The sequence below is a fragment of the Anser anser genome (assembly GCF_964211835.1).
Source record: "Anser anser genome assembly, chromosome: 17".
NCBI lineage: Eukaryota > Metazoa > Chordata > Aves > Anseriformes > Anatidae > Anser > Anser anser.
In genome coordinates this window covers 8,019,217-8,034,866 of record NC_139738.1, presented here as the reverse complement: position 1 = coordinate 8,034,866, position 15,650 = coordinate 8,019,217, and the positions used below count along the sequence as shown (strand labels likewise).

General features: G+C 51.3%; 2 protein-coding genes across 3 annotated transcripts in view; both read left to right on the top strand.

Moving 5' to 3' along the window:
* Nucleotides 1–13: 13 nt before the first annotated feature.
* DDOST (dolichyl-diphosphooligosaccharide--protein glycosyltransferase non-catalytic subunit) lies at nucleotides 14–5,508 on the top strand. The gene is made up of 11 exons (XM_083802933.1): nucleotides 14–192; nucleotides 317–427; nucleotides 514–600; nucleotides 1,176–1,279; nucleotides 2,215–2,309; nucleotides 2,696–2,789; nucleotides 3,257–3,405; nucleotides 3,684–3,831; nucleotides 4,162–4,282; nucleotides 4,426–4,532; nucleotides 5,016–5,508. Exons 1-11 carry the CDS (start codon nucleotides 54–56, stop codon nucleotides 5,163–5,165), a joined length of 1,305 nt encoding a protein of 434 aa, XP_083659059.1. The 5' UTR covers nucleotides 14–53; the 3' UTR covers nucleotides 5,166–5,508.
* A 992-nt stretch (nucleotides 5,509–6,500) lies between these two features.
* DDI2 (DNA damage inducible 1 homolog 2) overlaps nucleotides 6,501–15,650 on the top strand; it is a 26,019-nt gene continuing 16,869 nt past the window's right edge. For both annotated transcript variants that reach the window (XM_083802921.1, XM_083802920.1), the window contains exons 1-4: nucleotides 6,501–6,711; nucleotides 11,326–11,455; nucleotides 12,517–12,747; nucleotides 15,101–15,227. In XM_083802921.1, coding sequence (XP_083659047.1) covers nucleotides 6,574–6,711; nucleotides 11,326–11,455; nucleotides 12,517–12,747; nucleotides 15,101–15,227 — 626 coding nt within the window. In that variant the 5' untranslated portion in view covers nucleotides 6,501–6,573. The remainder of the gene's footprint in view (nucleotides 6,712–11,325; nucleotides 11,456–12,516; nucleotides 12,748–15,100; nucleotides 15,228–15,650) is intronic.

The following is a 15,650-nucleotide window of genomic DNA, read 5'->3' as shown; positions in this document are numbered from 1 at the left end:
GGCCGCCCGCTCTCGGCCCGCCCCTTCCTGGGGAGCCTGGCGCCGGCGACAAGATGGCGGCGGCCGCGGCGCGGCTGTGGTGGCTGCTGGCGGCGGCGGCGGCGACGGCCGGGGCCGGACCCCGCACCCTGGTGCTGCTGGAGAACGGCAGCCTGCGGGACACGCACTCGCTCTTCTTCCGCAGCCTGGCGGGTAGGGCCGGCGGCGGCACCGCGGCCGGGCTGGGGGCGGCGGGGAGGGGCCGGGGCCGGGGCGGCGGCGCTGGGGGCCCGCTGCCGGCGGGGCCGGGGCTGAGCGCTGCGTGTGGCGGCCGCAGACAGGGGCTTCGAGCTCACCTTCCGCACCGCGGACGACGCCGGCCTGTCCCTGATCAAGTACGGGGAGTTCCTCTACGACAACCTCATCGTCTTCGCGCCGTCCATCGAAGGTGAGCGCGGGGGCGGCGCTCGGGGGGCGCCCGGAGCCGGCTGCGGCTGGGGGGGGGTCACGGAGCTGCGGTGTGTGCCCCTGCAGATTTCGGTGGGAACATCAACGTGGAGACCATCACCGCCTTCATCGACGGCGGCGGCAGCGTCCTCGTGGCCGCCAGCTCGGACATTGGTAAGTGCCAGCCCTCGGCAGGGGGCGAGGGGGCCAGCAGCAAGCCCAGGGGGCCAGCAGCAAACCAGCGTGTTTCAGCCGCTGCTTATACCGCGTTCCTGCTTTGCGTGCGCCTTGCAACCATCAAGCAGTTCGTTCATCCTTCCCAGAGCTTCTGCAGAAAAATAAACAGGATGAGAAAAAAATGTGTTACCTGATAGGCTTGTAGGACAGCGTTCTTCAGCTCTGCATTTGGCAGATGCGCCGGAGAAACACATGCTTGGAAAGGAAAAGACTTTCTGCGCTCTTTGTGGAAGGGGGATTTAAGTAAATGGTACTTCATGCATGTAGTTTCTTGCTGCAGACAACAGGGTCTGTACTCTGAGGAAAGGGATGATAGTTCTTGGGATAAAAAAAATTCTTTATTTCTATTCTAAATGGGAATTTAGCAGAAAGAGGTTGTGATGCTCAGGGTTTGGCCAGTAGAGTGCCAAACATGTCACTGAGCTGAATTTACTTGTTATTTTGAGTGTTGAGACTGGCACTGTGACCTTCAGAGCACGCTGCATAACACAGAATCCGTTTTCTCCTTTTAGGTGATCCGCTGCGAGAGCTGGGCAGCGAATGCGGGATAGAATTTGATGAGGAAAGGACAGCTGTTATCGACCATCACAACTACGATATATCAGACCCAGGCCAGGTAAACGTATTTGCTTGTTCTGGGCTTTGTTAACGAGAACCTATGCGGAAAAGTTGAGAGATGAATCTTCTGTTCTTACTTCCTTTTTTTTCTTCCATCCATTCTCTCCTGTCCCAGCTCGTCCCCAAGAAAGGCGTAAGTCATGCTGTTTAACAGCGTCTGGTCGTGCTGCAGCCAGAGCGCTGACATAATAGCACAGAGCTGTGTGCACAGGGAGTTCTTGCCCTGAATTTATCCCTCTGAATTTCCTGGGTTTGATCTTTCTGCTCCCCGAGTAGTTTCAAAGCGTCACTGTATCTCAATTTGTAAAACCGTAGTTAATGAGGGTATTGAAGCATTTTGGAGTGGGAGAGCTGAATTTCACCCACTGGTGAAGTGTACCTCATTTTACTTTTGGTAGGTGAAGAATGAAAGCATGAAGTGTGACGCTCCAAATATGGGGAGGGTGATTTTCAGTCCCAGATGCTATTGAGAGAGATGGTTACAGAAGTTTACACATTTGTTTTCTTTCCCCAGTGCTGTTCAGTACTTTAAAAAGCCTCTTAAGACCTCAACATGCTTTGCTAATTTTTATTTACATTAAATTGTTCAAGCAGTACGTGAATGTTGTCCTGATCTAAAGATGAAAGCTACTAAGATGTAGGGGAAGTAAACTGCCGTAGTGTTGCTATTTTTATCAAAAGGTGTTTCATATTTCCTTATATACCAGCATCTTAATCTGATCACGATTAAACAAAAATGCTTTTTTTTTTTGCTTTTTAATTCAGCTGTAATCCAAAAACTGTTCAGTTTTGATTGCCTGTAAAAACAAAGTTAACTTTCAAGCAAAAAAAGAAGCTGTTGCTTGCTGTTCTAAAACCTGAAAGTTACTGAAGGTGCATGTAAATGCATTTGCCTGTGCAGTGCATTTACGCAGATCTCTCATTTCCTCCAAGCACACGCTCATAGTCGCAGATGCTGAGAACCTACTGAAGGCTCCCACCATCGTGGGGAAAACGACGCTGAACCCCATCCTCTTCCGAGGAGTTGGGTAAGTGACCTGCCACGGGGTGTGGACAGGGAGGGTGTCGGGGCGAGATGGCTGTTGTTGGGGAAGCAGCACAAAAATCTTGGTGTTAGTGCGAGCAAAGGGCAGGGTTAGCCAGCTGTGAACTCCTAACATGAGAAATCTGTGTTGATTTTGAATAACGATGAAAAGAAAATCACCCAAGTGGCTTAGATCTTGACTTGGCGATGTTTCTTAATAGAAGTTAATGAAGCTTGACTGAATATCTTGAGAAAGTAACTCGTTTCTGTAAGGGTGCAAGTTCTGCAGCTGTCTCACCACATCCGAGGGTGAGAAGGTTTGTGCAGCTTAGCCGGTGCCTGCACGTTCCCGCGGGTGTTCGTGCAGCTCATTGTGCCTCTCCCTGCAAGGATGGTGGCTGATCCTGACAACCCGCTGGTGCTGGATATCCTGACCGGCTCTTCTACCTCTTACTCCTTTTTCCCAGATAAACCCATTACTCAGGTATGTTCGCTGACTTTTTTTTTTCCTCTTCTTCTGGGCTGTACTTCTTTGTTCAAAGCCCTCACATTCCAGCAACTTGGAAGAAAGCTCTTGTGGTGACTTTGAAAGTCACCTGCTTCCTGATACCTCCCTGGGAATTTTTCTTCCTCTGTGCTTTTTGTTGGTGACAAAATGTCCAGCATGAATGATACTTTGGAATAAATATCAGCCTAGATCAAAGCATATCCCCTTCAAGGGGCTTCATCCCCCGCAGAGAGGGTAGGAATAAAATGCTATGGATCCCGTTCCTTGTTATTCTGAGCAGTTTCTTATCCTCTGTTTAGCTGTGAAGCATGCTCCCTGTGGTCAGACTGTTCCACCTCGAAGCAAACCTGTAGCAGTAGTGAAATCATAACTTCGAGATTGACTAGCTCTTCTTTACTTGTCCCTACACTGGCTAAACGTCTTTTAAATGTGCTCCTTTCCAGTATCCACATGCGGTTGGGAAGAACACCCTTCTGATCGCGGGACTCCAAGCAAGGAACAACGCTCGCGTTGTTTTCAGCGGCTCTTTGGATTTCTTCAGTGATGCCTTCTTCAATTCTGCTGTGCAGAAAGCTACTCCTGGCTCCAAGAGGTGCGCTAGCTTCTGGGCATTCCTTCCCAAGGAATATTTGGGGAGATGGAGGCAACAGGCAACAAAGTTTCCTGCTGTGGGAAACAGAAAAAGCTTTAATGCAAATAGGGTGTGATACATTGCTTTGGTCTTGAGGGATGAGGTGTGTTGGAAAATAATTCTCTTTTAACCCAGGATAGCTTTTTCTTGCTTTCAGATCTGTTCATGGCTTGTTTTTTGGCATGTAGTGTGTTTTTCAGAGTGGCTGCCATACTTTCTTTGCATTCCTTCCCCCCTAGGTACTCGCAGACTGGTAATTACGAGCTGGCTGTTGCCTTGTCCCGCTGGGTGTTCAAGGAAGAGGGCGTGCTGCGCGTCGGAGCCGTGTCTCACCACCGCGTGGGAGAACTTGCACCTCCTAATGCCTACACCGTCACTGATCTCGTGGTAAGGCTGCGCGCAGGGCGGCCTGCTTGGAACGGGCTCCTGTTGTGTGGGCAGGAAGAAACTAGGAGCTGAAAAGTATAGTTGGATCCCTTTTCCTACTGCTGTAACATAGGTATTTACTTACTCTCTGACTAGTGAGAGTTGCTTTGATTACTGATCCCTAGTCTGTGTTTCCAAGAGGGACAACTTACCTAACCAGCTTTGGAAAAAGAAATTTGGGAGAACTCCCTGGACACTTCAGACCGTATCCCTTCTGGAGTCTTCTGCTGGGGTCGAGGTGTGTTTTCAGGCATTGCTTCTGACTCCTGTTCATGCACGGGTTTGTTCCAGGAGTACAGCATCGTAATTGAAAAGCTTTCTGATGGAAAGTGGGTCCCCTTCGACGGAGACGATATCCAGCTGGAGTTCGTCCGCATCGATCCGTTCGTGCGGACTTTCTTGAAGAGAAACGGTAGGTTCCCCTCACCTCTCTGGCCTACGTTGGGATGTTTTCTCCTCGGCATGGCAGCATTGTAGCAGGAAGACCTGTGAAGGCTTCCACAGCTTCTGTCTTCCAATTTCTCGTGTCAGTTAAATGTTGCGACTCTTTCTTAGGTGGCAAGTACAGCGTGCAGTTCAAGCTGCCGGATGTCTACGGAGTGTTCCAGTTTAAAGTGGATTATAACCGCCTGGGTTATACCCACCTCTACTCCTCCACCCAGGTCAGTACGGTGGGAATGGATCCCGCAAGAGGAAAGGGATCTCCGTTAAGTTGTTATTGAGGTGCAAGGTACTTGAATGCACATGGAATTTCAGCACTTCTGACTTTATTTTTTATTTGCACTTCGGGGTTTGGAAACGAGCTGTGCAAGCAACTGGTTGTGGTTACCCCTTCTTTGGACAAGCGTTGTGCAGTTGCTGCAAATGCCAGCACAGAGAGCCTTACCATTGTGCAGGCTTGAACTGAGCAAGTATTTCCTCCCGAGTAGAGCATTTGGAGCTTTAAAAATATGTGGGACACATGAGAATGTTTTTGGTATTGGCTAAAAGCTGCGGTTCAGCCCTAGAAACAAATAGTTCAATTGCCTTTTCAGTAACCTAACAGGTGCTGAGGAGCACAGGGAGTCAGAGGTGCGTGCAGGGGATTATCTTGATCCGTTACTGGGTCCTGCCAAACTCGAAAGGGATGCCACCTTTTCTCCTAGGTGTCCGTGCGTCCCCTCCAGCACACGCAGTACGAACGTTTCATCCCCTCGGCGTACCCGTACTACGCTGGAGCCTTCTCCATGATGGTGGGCCTCTTCATGTTCAGCATTGTCTTCTTGCACATGAAGGAGAAGGAGAAATCCGACTGAGCTCCCTATGGGAGGAAGAGCCTTTTCCCTGGCACCATGCGGAGATGGGCAGCACTCGGGGCCCTTGCAGTAACTGTGTGAGGACTGGTAGGTGCCAGACTGGTTTGGGGCTTTTTTTTTTTTTATTATTACATATGGGTTGATTAACAAGAGAGAAAATGAAGTAAATATTTGCAGGGGATTTGTTGACAAAATGTTTGCAAACGGAAATGTGACAACTATGGTCTTGTTGCTCCTTGATCGGTTCGCAGTGCTACTGTTCTGTTTGTCCCACCCCGTGGCTGGAATGATTTTGATTTGAGATTAACTCCATTTTCAAAATAAAGTCTTGTTCCTCTCCCCATGTGTTGAAGTGAGTGAATTACTGAGCAGGGCTCTCTGATGAGGAAAGCCCACGGTCAGCACGTGGGAGGAGGTCGGAGGGGAGCGCTGCCTGTGCCGCTGAATCCTACCCTGCTCCTGGTGCAGAAAGCAGCGAGTACAGCGGGGGTGACGTACGGCAGGGGCCCCATCGCTTTGTTCCTGGGGCGCGGTGTCATCCTGTGTCTCAGTCCATCCCCACAGCGGTGTACCTGCAGTAGGCGGGGGTTTCACTGCTGCCTGAGGGCACCGCCCCCCATCCTGCTGCACCCCTCTCCAGCTGCTTTGCCTTCCTGGAAGCCTCACAAGCAAATTAACGTTCATGTTCCTCGATGCTTGGGGAAAAAAAAATAACGCGGCATGGCAACAACGGCCCTGCAGCCTTTCCGGACAGCCCTGCAGCCTCGTGGGAGGCGTGGGTGGCTTGGAGCAGCGCGAAGGCCCTCAAGGGATGTGGCAGCAGGAAAGCCCATGCCTGCGGTGCTGGTGAGAGCTGTGTGGTGGTGGGATCCCCAGGATCTTAACGTCCCCCTGTTCCCAAAGGGCTCCCCAGGAGATCTTGGGGCAGCCCCTGCGTATGCTGGGGAGGGGGGAACCAGCCCTCCTGTGTATTTACACACGCTCCCCTGCACGCTAGGCTGTGGCATAGTTGCCTCCCCCCATCCACTGCTGCCTCCTGTCCTCATTTCCCCCCAAAACGAAGTGGCAGAGGCTGCTGGGGGTGTGTGGGCTCTGGGGCGACTTTTGCGGGGGGTTTGGGCGCTGGGGCTGGGGCAGGGAGGGACGGAGCCAGGGGGGTGCCGGCTGCTGCCTGGCCTGGAGGAGAAGGGCGAGCGCTTCGAGGCACCGCGGGGGGCGCAGCGCAGAGGCACCCGGGGGGGTACCGGGTCCGGGCCCCCCCCCCAGCCCCGGGCTGGGCTCGGCCCCGCCTCCCGCTGCCGGCTCGGGGCGGGGCAGGCGGCGGGCGGCGCTTTGCGACGGCGGCGCTCGGCGGCGGGCGGCGGCGCTTGGCGGCGGCGGCGGGCGGGCGGGCCGGCGGGGGGCGGCCATGCTGCTCACCGTGTTCTGCCTGCGCCGCGACCGCAGCGAGCTGACCTTCTCGCTGCAGGTGGACGCCGACTTCGAGCTGCAGAACTTCCGCGCGCTCTGCGAGCTCGAGTCCGGCATCCCGGCGGCGGAGAGCCAGGTCAGGGCCCGGCCGCGCGGGAGGCCCCGGGGGGGGGCACCGGGCAGGGGGGGGCGCCGGGCCCTGCCCGGCCGCGGCTGTGTCCCGGGGGCGGGGGGCGGGCCCCGCTTCGCGACCCGACGGCCCTGGAGCCCTGGAGCCGCCGCCCGGCCGGGCTCTGTCCCCCCTCCCTCCGGCCCCGTTGTCCCGGGGTTTCCGCCCGCGCCGGGCTGGGGCAGGTACCCGGGCTCTGCTCCCCCCCCCCTCCCGGGCGCTTCTCGGAGCTTTCGCCCCCCGGGCCGCTCCCTGCCCGAGCCCCCGGAGGATCTCTCCGGTCCCGCCTCGGCGGTGGCCCCGCACGGAGCCCTCCCCCCCCCCCGCGGGTTCCCGGCCCCCCTGAGCCCCCCCCCGGTTCCGAGGCGGTGCGGTGCGGGCAGCGCCGAGCGGAGCCCCCGCTGGCCGGGCCCGGCTGCAGGCAGCGGCGCTTTGTGCCGGGCAGCCCCGGGGACGCCGCTGGGAGAGCGCGGAGGGGCAGCGCCGGTGCGGGGCTGGCTGCAAGGGAGGGGGGCAGAGAATCGAGGCCGGGTGGGTTTTCGTACGGTGGGGGAAGCTTTGGGCTGTGGTGGGTGGAAGGAGAGCGACCGCTGCGGGCGGAGAGGCTCCTGCCGCCGTGCCGGCCGGCTCCCGGTGCGTGCTGCGCCCACCGGCACGGTGCCGGCGTCCCCGGTGGCTCCTGCGGCGGTGACGGGGCCAGGCTCTGCCCACGGGGCCCTGCGAGTGCTTGTGCTTGGTTGCCCGACCATCTCAAGGCACGTGGGGCACGAACTCCTTGGTTTTGGAGCTCTCTCGCGTCACGGTGAGCTGCCGGCTCTTCCTCTGTTTTGGGACAACGAGGGGTCGCGTCCTTCCCGTGCTTCTGTGCCTACTTTTGCCGGGAGTTTTTCCTTTGAGCCTTTGCTCCGCTGTGATTAAATCGCTGCAGATTTCCGATTACGCAGACTGCAGGTAACACGGATCAACCCTGTGCTTTTTGGTAGCACCTTTGCTCTCCTTCTGTCTACCTGTCCTCTGTGTGTGCATTATCAATTGTGTTTCCTTTCTTGACGTTTTCGAAGCATGTGTTTATTGTTCCTTTATCTACTCTTTCTGCTCAGTGTTTGTTTAGTGTTCTTTGGACCTTCAGTAGGAAAAAAGTTGTGAAACTACAAGTTATGGGTGAAGTAGCTTGTTGTGCAGAAAGATTTTCTGTGCCCAAACCATCCCCCACAAGCAGGTAACAGCGTGGGTCTCGCTGCAGCTCTTCCTTACCCACGGCGTGCGTCGCTTTGTGGGTGTCACATTGGCTTCCCAGCACAAAGGGGAGATGTAAGGACCGTGCAGGGTGGAGCAAACCACAGAGGGTTAACCGAGTCCCATTCTCTGATCTCCCACAAAATGAATTCTGGGGTGGAGGTGAGCGCTGAAGCACTTGGCTGGCGTCGCAGCGGATCGGAGGGTGCCGGGAGATAGCGGGCACGGCGGCCGGTGGGCCCTGCTGATAAGGGGAGGTGCAGCAGGGAGAGCAGAAGGGAAATAATTCAGCTCGCTGTGGTTTCCTTCTCGTGACGTGGAGGTGCCTTTTCTGGAGAAGGAGAGGAAGGCTGCCAGCGTTCTTCTGGCACTGGCGTTATTTCCTTCGTTTCCTTCTCTTTACGTGCTCTGTGTCCCCTGACCTCGGCTGCCGCTGCCACGTGGTTCCAGCCGAGGCCGCCGGGCTGGGGGACACGTCCTGAGGCACGGCATGGAGCAGGCTGTGACGGCCGGGATCACAGCGCTCAACCCTGGGTCTTGTTCAGGATTTATAGAGAGTGTTTCTCCAGGAATCACACATTCCGAGCTATAGATGGCTCGGAGCCAAAAAACAATTAAAAACTGGACGGGGGTTCTGTGTTGGGTTTGATTTATGGTTACTGGGGGTGTCTAGCCAGTGGTCCGAGGCATGGTGGTGCACTGAGTCACCCGCAGTGGTTGCTTTGCTGTCAGCCTCGTAGAAGTCCTCGGCCATCCCGACCTGCAGACTTGAGATGTGGGGCAGGTGAGAGGAGGCACAGAGGAATTGAAGTGGATGGCCGGGGCCCTCAGGGTGTCCCGCCAGCAGAGGCTGAGAGGAGGTGGGTGTAGCTGTCCTGCATAAACCTGGGGGACCATATGGTGGGTAGGATTTATAGTCTTTGTGGGTCTCTTTTTCAAAAGAGCGATGTTTTTGCTGTACGGACTTTGTTTTAATGACAGCTGATTACTTGCGTGGGGTTGCTTGCTCCACAAAGACGTTCTACCCAACACCACTGTGCAGAATCCGGCCAGTGCGTGATGTTGGTGCCTGCTTCCCTACCCAGGCTACCTCCGGAAGGGCTCGTGTCTGGTCTTGGCCAGCTTACAAGCTTGCTTTCTGAAATGTGCTGCAAAGCAGGTAATCTGAAGTACAGCAAAATTAAATCAGTTTATTTTAACAGCAAAGTGGAAAGGGTCAAAAGCATATTAAGCTGTGCTGGTAATGGATATGGAGCGAGTGCTGGGCACATAATTCATTGTCTGAGGTGTGAAGGCTGAACGCTCATAAATCCAGCCCATGAAGCAAGACGACAGAGGTAAAACCTCACTTAAACTGATTAGCTCGTGTCTTCCAGGCCGTCTGCACAGAGAAACTGTCATTTAAGATTTGCGCGTGCAGCTGGGATTTATTACAAGCTTGCTTTCTCTGCGGACAGCAGCGTTACCGAATCAGGTTGGGCAGGGTGTGCGTGGTAATGTGAGAGGATGCGCTGGGACTCCTCCCATCGCCAGCTAACCTTAATAATGCTGGCAATGTCTTGCAAACCACCAGAGCAGTGACTGAATGCCTTAATATAGCTTGCAAATGGATCCACGTTTGCTTTGAAAGGGACCCACAAGCCAGTCGAGTGCAATGCCATGGATGTTGTGAAGTGTGTAGTGAATGAGAAGAGAGAAATATCATCCTTGTTTCTAATTGTGTGTATTTTTCAAATTCTGATGGTTCTGATTGCTACATCATACGTGGCTGTTATTTTTACTTCCTCTGTCTTTCTTACTTTGATACCACCTCTGACGATGGATCTCTGCAACCAGGGTGCAGCAGTTAGGATTCTGTGTAATACTTCTGAGCCGATGAAGTAAAGCAGCCAAAGTCTGTAGCGTCTTCCACACTTTGAGGAAGACGTGTACTAATTGTCTTTTTGGATCTTCAGCGCGCTTCTGCGGCTTGCGATAGCATCAGGTAGCGTCACAGCCCGTCCAGGCGAGTACTGTGAAAGCGTCTCCCACGCGGCTTTGCCAGTCCCGACCTGCGGCAGACCTGTTGTTCCTGAACCAGCCTTTTCCAGACCAGGGAGAAGGTCTTGCTAAATTACGTGGCAAACGTGAAATTGGATCGTACGCCCAACAGGGTTAGGCTGAGTTCTCCAGCACTTCTTGCTTTGGACTTCTGCCAGGGGTAGGAGACTGTCGAGCTGATCTGCCTCGTCTCATTGTGCTTTGATGAAGGCACAGGGACCTTAATGCCAAACAGATACTGTTTCTGGGATGCCAGAGACACGTCTTCAGCAGGAACTTTCGTTCCTCTAAAGCACATCTTTATTTTTATGGGTTGTGTTTTAACTAAATGGCAGCAGTTTTGTGGAAGCAGAACATCCTGGTTCCTGTGCTTGGTGAAGTTGGTAACTCCTCTGATGGTATTCATCTGCAGTTACTGCCTGTTGAAATTTCAAGGGGAGCACGGGAGTAGTTTAGGACATCTGTAGGTATCGCAGAATCTGATGTTAATAGAAATGTTTCCATGGTGAATATTCATTTTTTTATCTCAATATGTTTTTATATTTAATCTGTGGACCTCTTGTTAAGTTATATTACGATAATAGGAAATTATGTGACTGTGTTTTATAGTCAAAAGAAATTAATTCCTTACCACAGACTGATTGCGGATTCAGGACTGGTATGTTTGGGTGCTGAACCTTTGTGTCTGGATGGAGTTACATCACTGAAGTAAAGCAGAAATCACTGAGCTAATCACTGAGCTCCCTGTAAAACTGGTTATTTTAGGAGCCATGTTGTGGGTAAAGGTAGAGATCGCTGATCAGTAGACAATCTGGTCCAGTGTCCCTCCTGATGGATGCTGTCTGCACAGCTGAGGCCTCGGTCAAGAGGTGCTGACCTGGGGGCAGACATCCCTACAGAAAGCAGCCGTGACTTGGGTAATAGAGATTTGAGTTTGGAAACGTGTGCTAAACAGGTCTGACGCAAGGCGTTCTTTCCTTTAAAGACTTTGGCCTCTAATTAAGAGAAACCAGTCCTTCTCCGAGATGCTGGGTTTTGAGAAGTGGTTGTTGGGTTTCGGTAAGACCAACTCTGGGTACTTGTCCAACCGCTTACTTGTTGAGGTCTTTCTGTGCCTGAGGCCGAGGTGCTTTGGCAGGGCTTGTCTGTGCCTGTGGTGAGAATTGCATGCCTTCTGTTCTGAAGCTTGAGGTGGGCCCAGAGGAGCTGCTGGAACGTTTTCCTAAAATACAAATCAATTAAAAGCAAGATTCTGGTCTGTTTTGTCATGCAAGTTGTTTTACCTTACGTTCTCTCCATGAACAGATAGTCTATGCGGAGAGGCCTCTAACTGACAACAACAGATCTTTGGCCTCCTATGGCTTGAAAGACGGGGATGTGGTGATTTTGCGACAGAAAGAGACCGTAGAGCCACGGCCTTCAATCCGTTTCCCAGGTGAGAAAGGTTGTGTTAACTTTTCCTCTGAGCATCTGAAGATCTTCATATTTATCAAACACCTCAATATTTGTCAAACGCCAACTCCATCTCATTCGTCTCCTTTAACACCTCGCTAGACAAACTGCTTAGGAAGGGAGGGTGGCTACAACTGAGGTGGGGGACTTTCAAAATTAGCTAAAGGGCTTGTTATTTAATTATTTTTGTTCTAAGCAAGTGAAAAGAAAGCGGTAAAGGATGGAAAAACAGAGAGAATTCAGAACAGCAGTTTGTGTAAAGGTATGTGAATTTTCATACGACTGCCTGTTCCCTTCCCGCTCTGTGTAGTGGTGTAATAAACATGCGCTCGGTGTGGCTCAGACACATTGAGGGGCTCTTGAGATGTGTACTCTGAATTGTGACAAATACCCAGAGAAGCTGCATCTTAACAAACCAAGTTATGCAGTCATGCACACGTGCAAGAGGCTCCTCAAATAATGTGAGTGGAGACCTGGTCCTGTCTCTTTCCTGCCTTCTGCAGTGGTTCCTAGCAAATCCACATCTTAAAAGTATCACCAGAAAAGAAGGATTTCTGGCTGAGAAGGGCTTGGGAGCATTGGTTGAGGTTCTCGTCCTCCTGCCTTAACGGGAGGGTTGGTACCTGCAATGCAGCTCTGCAGAAATGTTGCTCTTTTTTTCTCTACCCTTTTTTTTTTTTTTTTTTTTTAATCTGAGAGATTCAGAAGTGCCTTAGAGACATCGGGTTTAGCCTTGTGATCCCTCTGTGTGGCATTCACATTTGTGAAGCTGGAAATAACTAGTCTGTGATTCAAACAGTGCAATTCTAGGGATAAAAAACGTACGATGTAGAAGAATAGAGCAGTTACATAAATACATGCTAGCATTCCTAACCCAGTAACCTGGGGATGTGGCAGTGCTTCTGACACGATTTGCTGTTCAAAGAATCTGGTCTAATATTGTAGCATGAAGACCGACTCATCTTTCCACAGTTTTTCCACTTTGTTTTTGGAGCAGAACTGTAAATAGGAAGCGCTGACGCATTTGACCTCTTTTCCCTCAAGGTCTGCCGAGGATAGACTTCAGCAGCATTGCGGTTCCCGGGACATCCACGCAGCAGCGTCAGCCACCAGCACAGCGTCTGCGTCCGTCGCCTCCCGATGCATCTTCGTTCCCTCAGGGTTTGGAAAATCCCGCATTGCTACGGGAGATGCTGCTTGCAAATCCCCACGAGCTGTCCCTGCTGAAGGAGCGCAATCCGCCCCTGGCGGAGGCACTGCTCAGTGGAGACCTCGGTAAGTTGGGTTTTTATCTGCGTGAGGCGGTTTTGAGTCTGTTTGAGCTCAGCTCTAATAAAAGGCAGCCACAGGTTTTTAACTAGCTGGGGTGCTCACTGCCAGCTTATTGATGCTGCTGATAAAAGGTGCCAGCTGGGAGTACTGAAGTTCCTCTTTTTCTAACAAGACTATTTCTAGCAAGGTGGGCATATTTCTCCTGCTTGGCTTTTTGAATAGTTTCTGTCCCCTGCTTTGAAATATCAGGTGCGTGGATATGTTGAGCTTCTATGAACACAAGTGGCTCAGCTCCTGATTGTTATGCTAAGGCTCTCTGAATGCAGTTTCCAGTAATGGTGTTGCATTTGATGCGCCCCAGAGCCCACTAAGACCTCAGCTGGGAGCAGTACACCGTAAGACCATCTCTCCCCGTAGTGATTAGCTGCTGTAGAAGTGGACATCAGAGAGAGCAGAAAAAGAACAAGTAAATGGTGTCTTTAGGGACCTTTTCCAACAGACAGTCATAAATGTTTACGTTCCTCTTAATTTTGAAAGTGCTCATGTATTTTGGGCGCTTCACATGGCACAGTTGAATCCTAGTATGGTGTCCCTCATTTTCTCTGCAGGTGAGTAGCTGACCTTGGTTTCTCATTCTTCATCTGATGGAAGCTTTGAACTCTAGTCCTCTTTTATTATGAAGAGTGGTGTTTGGGGCATTAAAAGACGTGCTTCTAAACCTCTGCAAGCACCTCGTTAGGAAATAAATCCTGTTGAGCTTCAGGAAATGAACGAAGTACCATCTATTAGGAGACTTTTTCCCTTTCAAGGTTACATCCTAGTGATTTCTCTCTTAAAGAACACTGGAAGGGAACTCACATGGATGTTGTTGGCCTACTGCATTTTTTAATTCTGATGTCAGCTCATACTCTTGTAGTTAAATAGACATCTGTTGTGCTCTCAAGCTTTTTCCCGCCTCTTTTGAGTGTTGTGTCTATAGTGCAGAAGAGAAGTTCTTCCCATCACCTTGAGAGGAATGTGCTGCTGCTGGCACAGGACACAAGGGGCTAAGCCAGGCACCCAGAACTGGCTAATCAGCCGATCTGTTCTGTTGGTATGCACATAAGCTTTGATTCAGGTGTGCACTTTTAGTCCCAAAGCGCTGCAGTGGGATGTCAGAAGGAAGTGGTTTGATCTGGTTATACTCTCATCGCTTTGTAATGCTGCTATCAGTGTTTGGGCACGGGTCCAGTTCAGCTCTGACTGATGTCCAAATACATGCACAGATACGTGCCGTGTGACTGTGCTGGATGCATCGCAGGCATGTTAGAGGGCACCTGCTATACAGAAGCCTAATTCAAAACAAAACAAACACACACAAACGCCCAGTGCTTTCCTGAACATGTAGCTATCTTTGAGCCACAGGGCTTCTGTATGGGAACTGCATTTCTTGAAGCAAAACCATGGCCTTCTGTGTTTACAGAACTTAATTTATTGCCAGGTCTGTTTGGGAATGTATGTGATTGGATCCAAACAGTAAAAATAGCCAGAGGCTATTATATATATATGGGGAACTAAAAAACGTGCAGCTAAACTTCCTGAAGCAAGTGTCCCTCGTAGCGTCTCCTGATCACAGCAATAGGCATTCAGCTTTAGGGATTATAATGTCTGTGTCTTAGCCTGTGTTGCTTGGGTATAAAGTAAGTTTTGTTATTTTTTTTATGCCTTAGAATTTTGGGTTGCTTTTTGCTGAATCTACAGACAACTATTTTTCAGGGGACTGCTGAGTGTAAAATGTGATAGATTTTGCAAGCTATTCTTGTAGGTGGGCCATCTTATTGCAATCTCACGCCTGTCTCTGTCTGAAGTTTTTTCAAAATACACATACACAATTCAAATGAGAAGCTTCAGGGCAGGTTTTCTATTCCTGATTTCTGTTCCAGGTGTAATTTAGCTGCTGTTTTTTCCAGATTTTTTGGAGTATTTTGTAGGCAACTCTTGCTGCAATAGAACAACGAATTGCCATTTTAATGGCAGCTCTTGATTTTAAGTATTGTCTTAGGAGATTTTTTTCCTCCATTTTTCTTTCGTACAAAAGTGTATACAGAGGGAAGTTGAGTTTGACTGTGTCTTGATGTGTTTGGGTAGGAGAAATAGCTCTGTCAAGTTGTTTTTCATCTCAGCAGATTCCCAAGTTTGCCACCAATCCTTTCGAGGTCCATCCACACTGCCTCCAGATGAGGCTTGTTGTGCTTGTGCTGCTGATTCTATCCCTGAGTGCGTGCTGGCATAAAAAGAGGTGCTTGCTGTGCCAGAACTTGATTTGTAAAGAGTAATTTCCAGTAAAAAGCATTTCTGTCTCTCCTTGTTACTGCAGAGAAATTCACCAGGGTGTTGCTGGAGCAACAGCAGGACCGAGCCCGGCGGGAGCAGGAGAGGATCCGACTCTATTCAGCTGATCCTTTCGATCTTGAGGCACAGGCCAAGATAGAAGAAGACATAAGGTAGCAAACCAAAGGCACCTGCATGCTTTGGAGGTCTTTGTGGCACTTTTTTTCCACAGGGTGCTTCCTTCCAACCTGGTGCTTTTTCCTTGGAGGACACAAGGAGTGTGTTTAGAGAGCAGATCCTGCCTTAAGACAGAAATCTGCTCGCAGGGTAGCACTCTGAGCCACCTTTGCAAGTGGGAAGGTTGGGAATCGGGACGCACTGGTGCATCCCGTCCTTTAGAGGTATCCAGTTGAGCACAGACGATGGTGGCAGCACCGCTGTCCATGTGCGTGATGTCTCAAGGCTGGGCCACTGTGAAACCAGTAAAGAGTGCTTGTGAAAAGCGCTGAGCCGAATCCTCGAGAGGTGCTGTTCAGGGCATGTCTTGAACCTGAGAACAGAGCCTGTGCCAGTGTCTGAGCAGAGGTCCCTGCACA

What these genes read in the sequence shown, in the direction of transcription:
- DDOST (XM_083802933.1), top strand. Translation starts at nt 54, where the DNA reads ATGGCGGCGGCCGCGGCGCGGCTGTGGTGGCTGCTGGCGGCGGCGGCG. An exon ending in CTTCTTCCGCAGCCTGGCGG is followed by an intron (nt 193 to 316) that starts GTAGGGCCGGCG and finishes TGGCGGCCGCAG; the next exon opens with ACAGGGGCTTCGAGCTCACC. An exon ending in ATCCTCTTCCGAGGAGTTGG is followed by an intron (nt 2,310 to 2,695) that starts GTAAGTGACCTG and finishes TCTCCCTGCAAG; the next exon opens with GATGGTGGCTGATCCTGACA.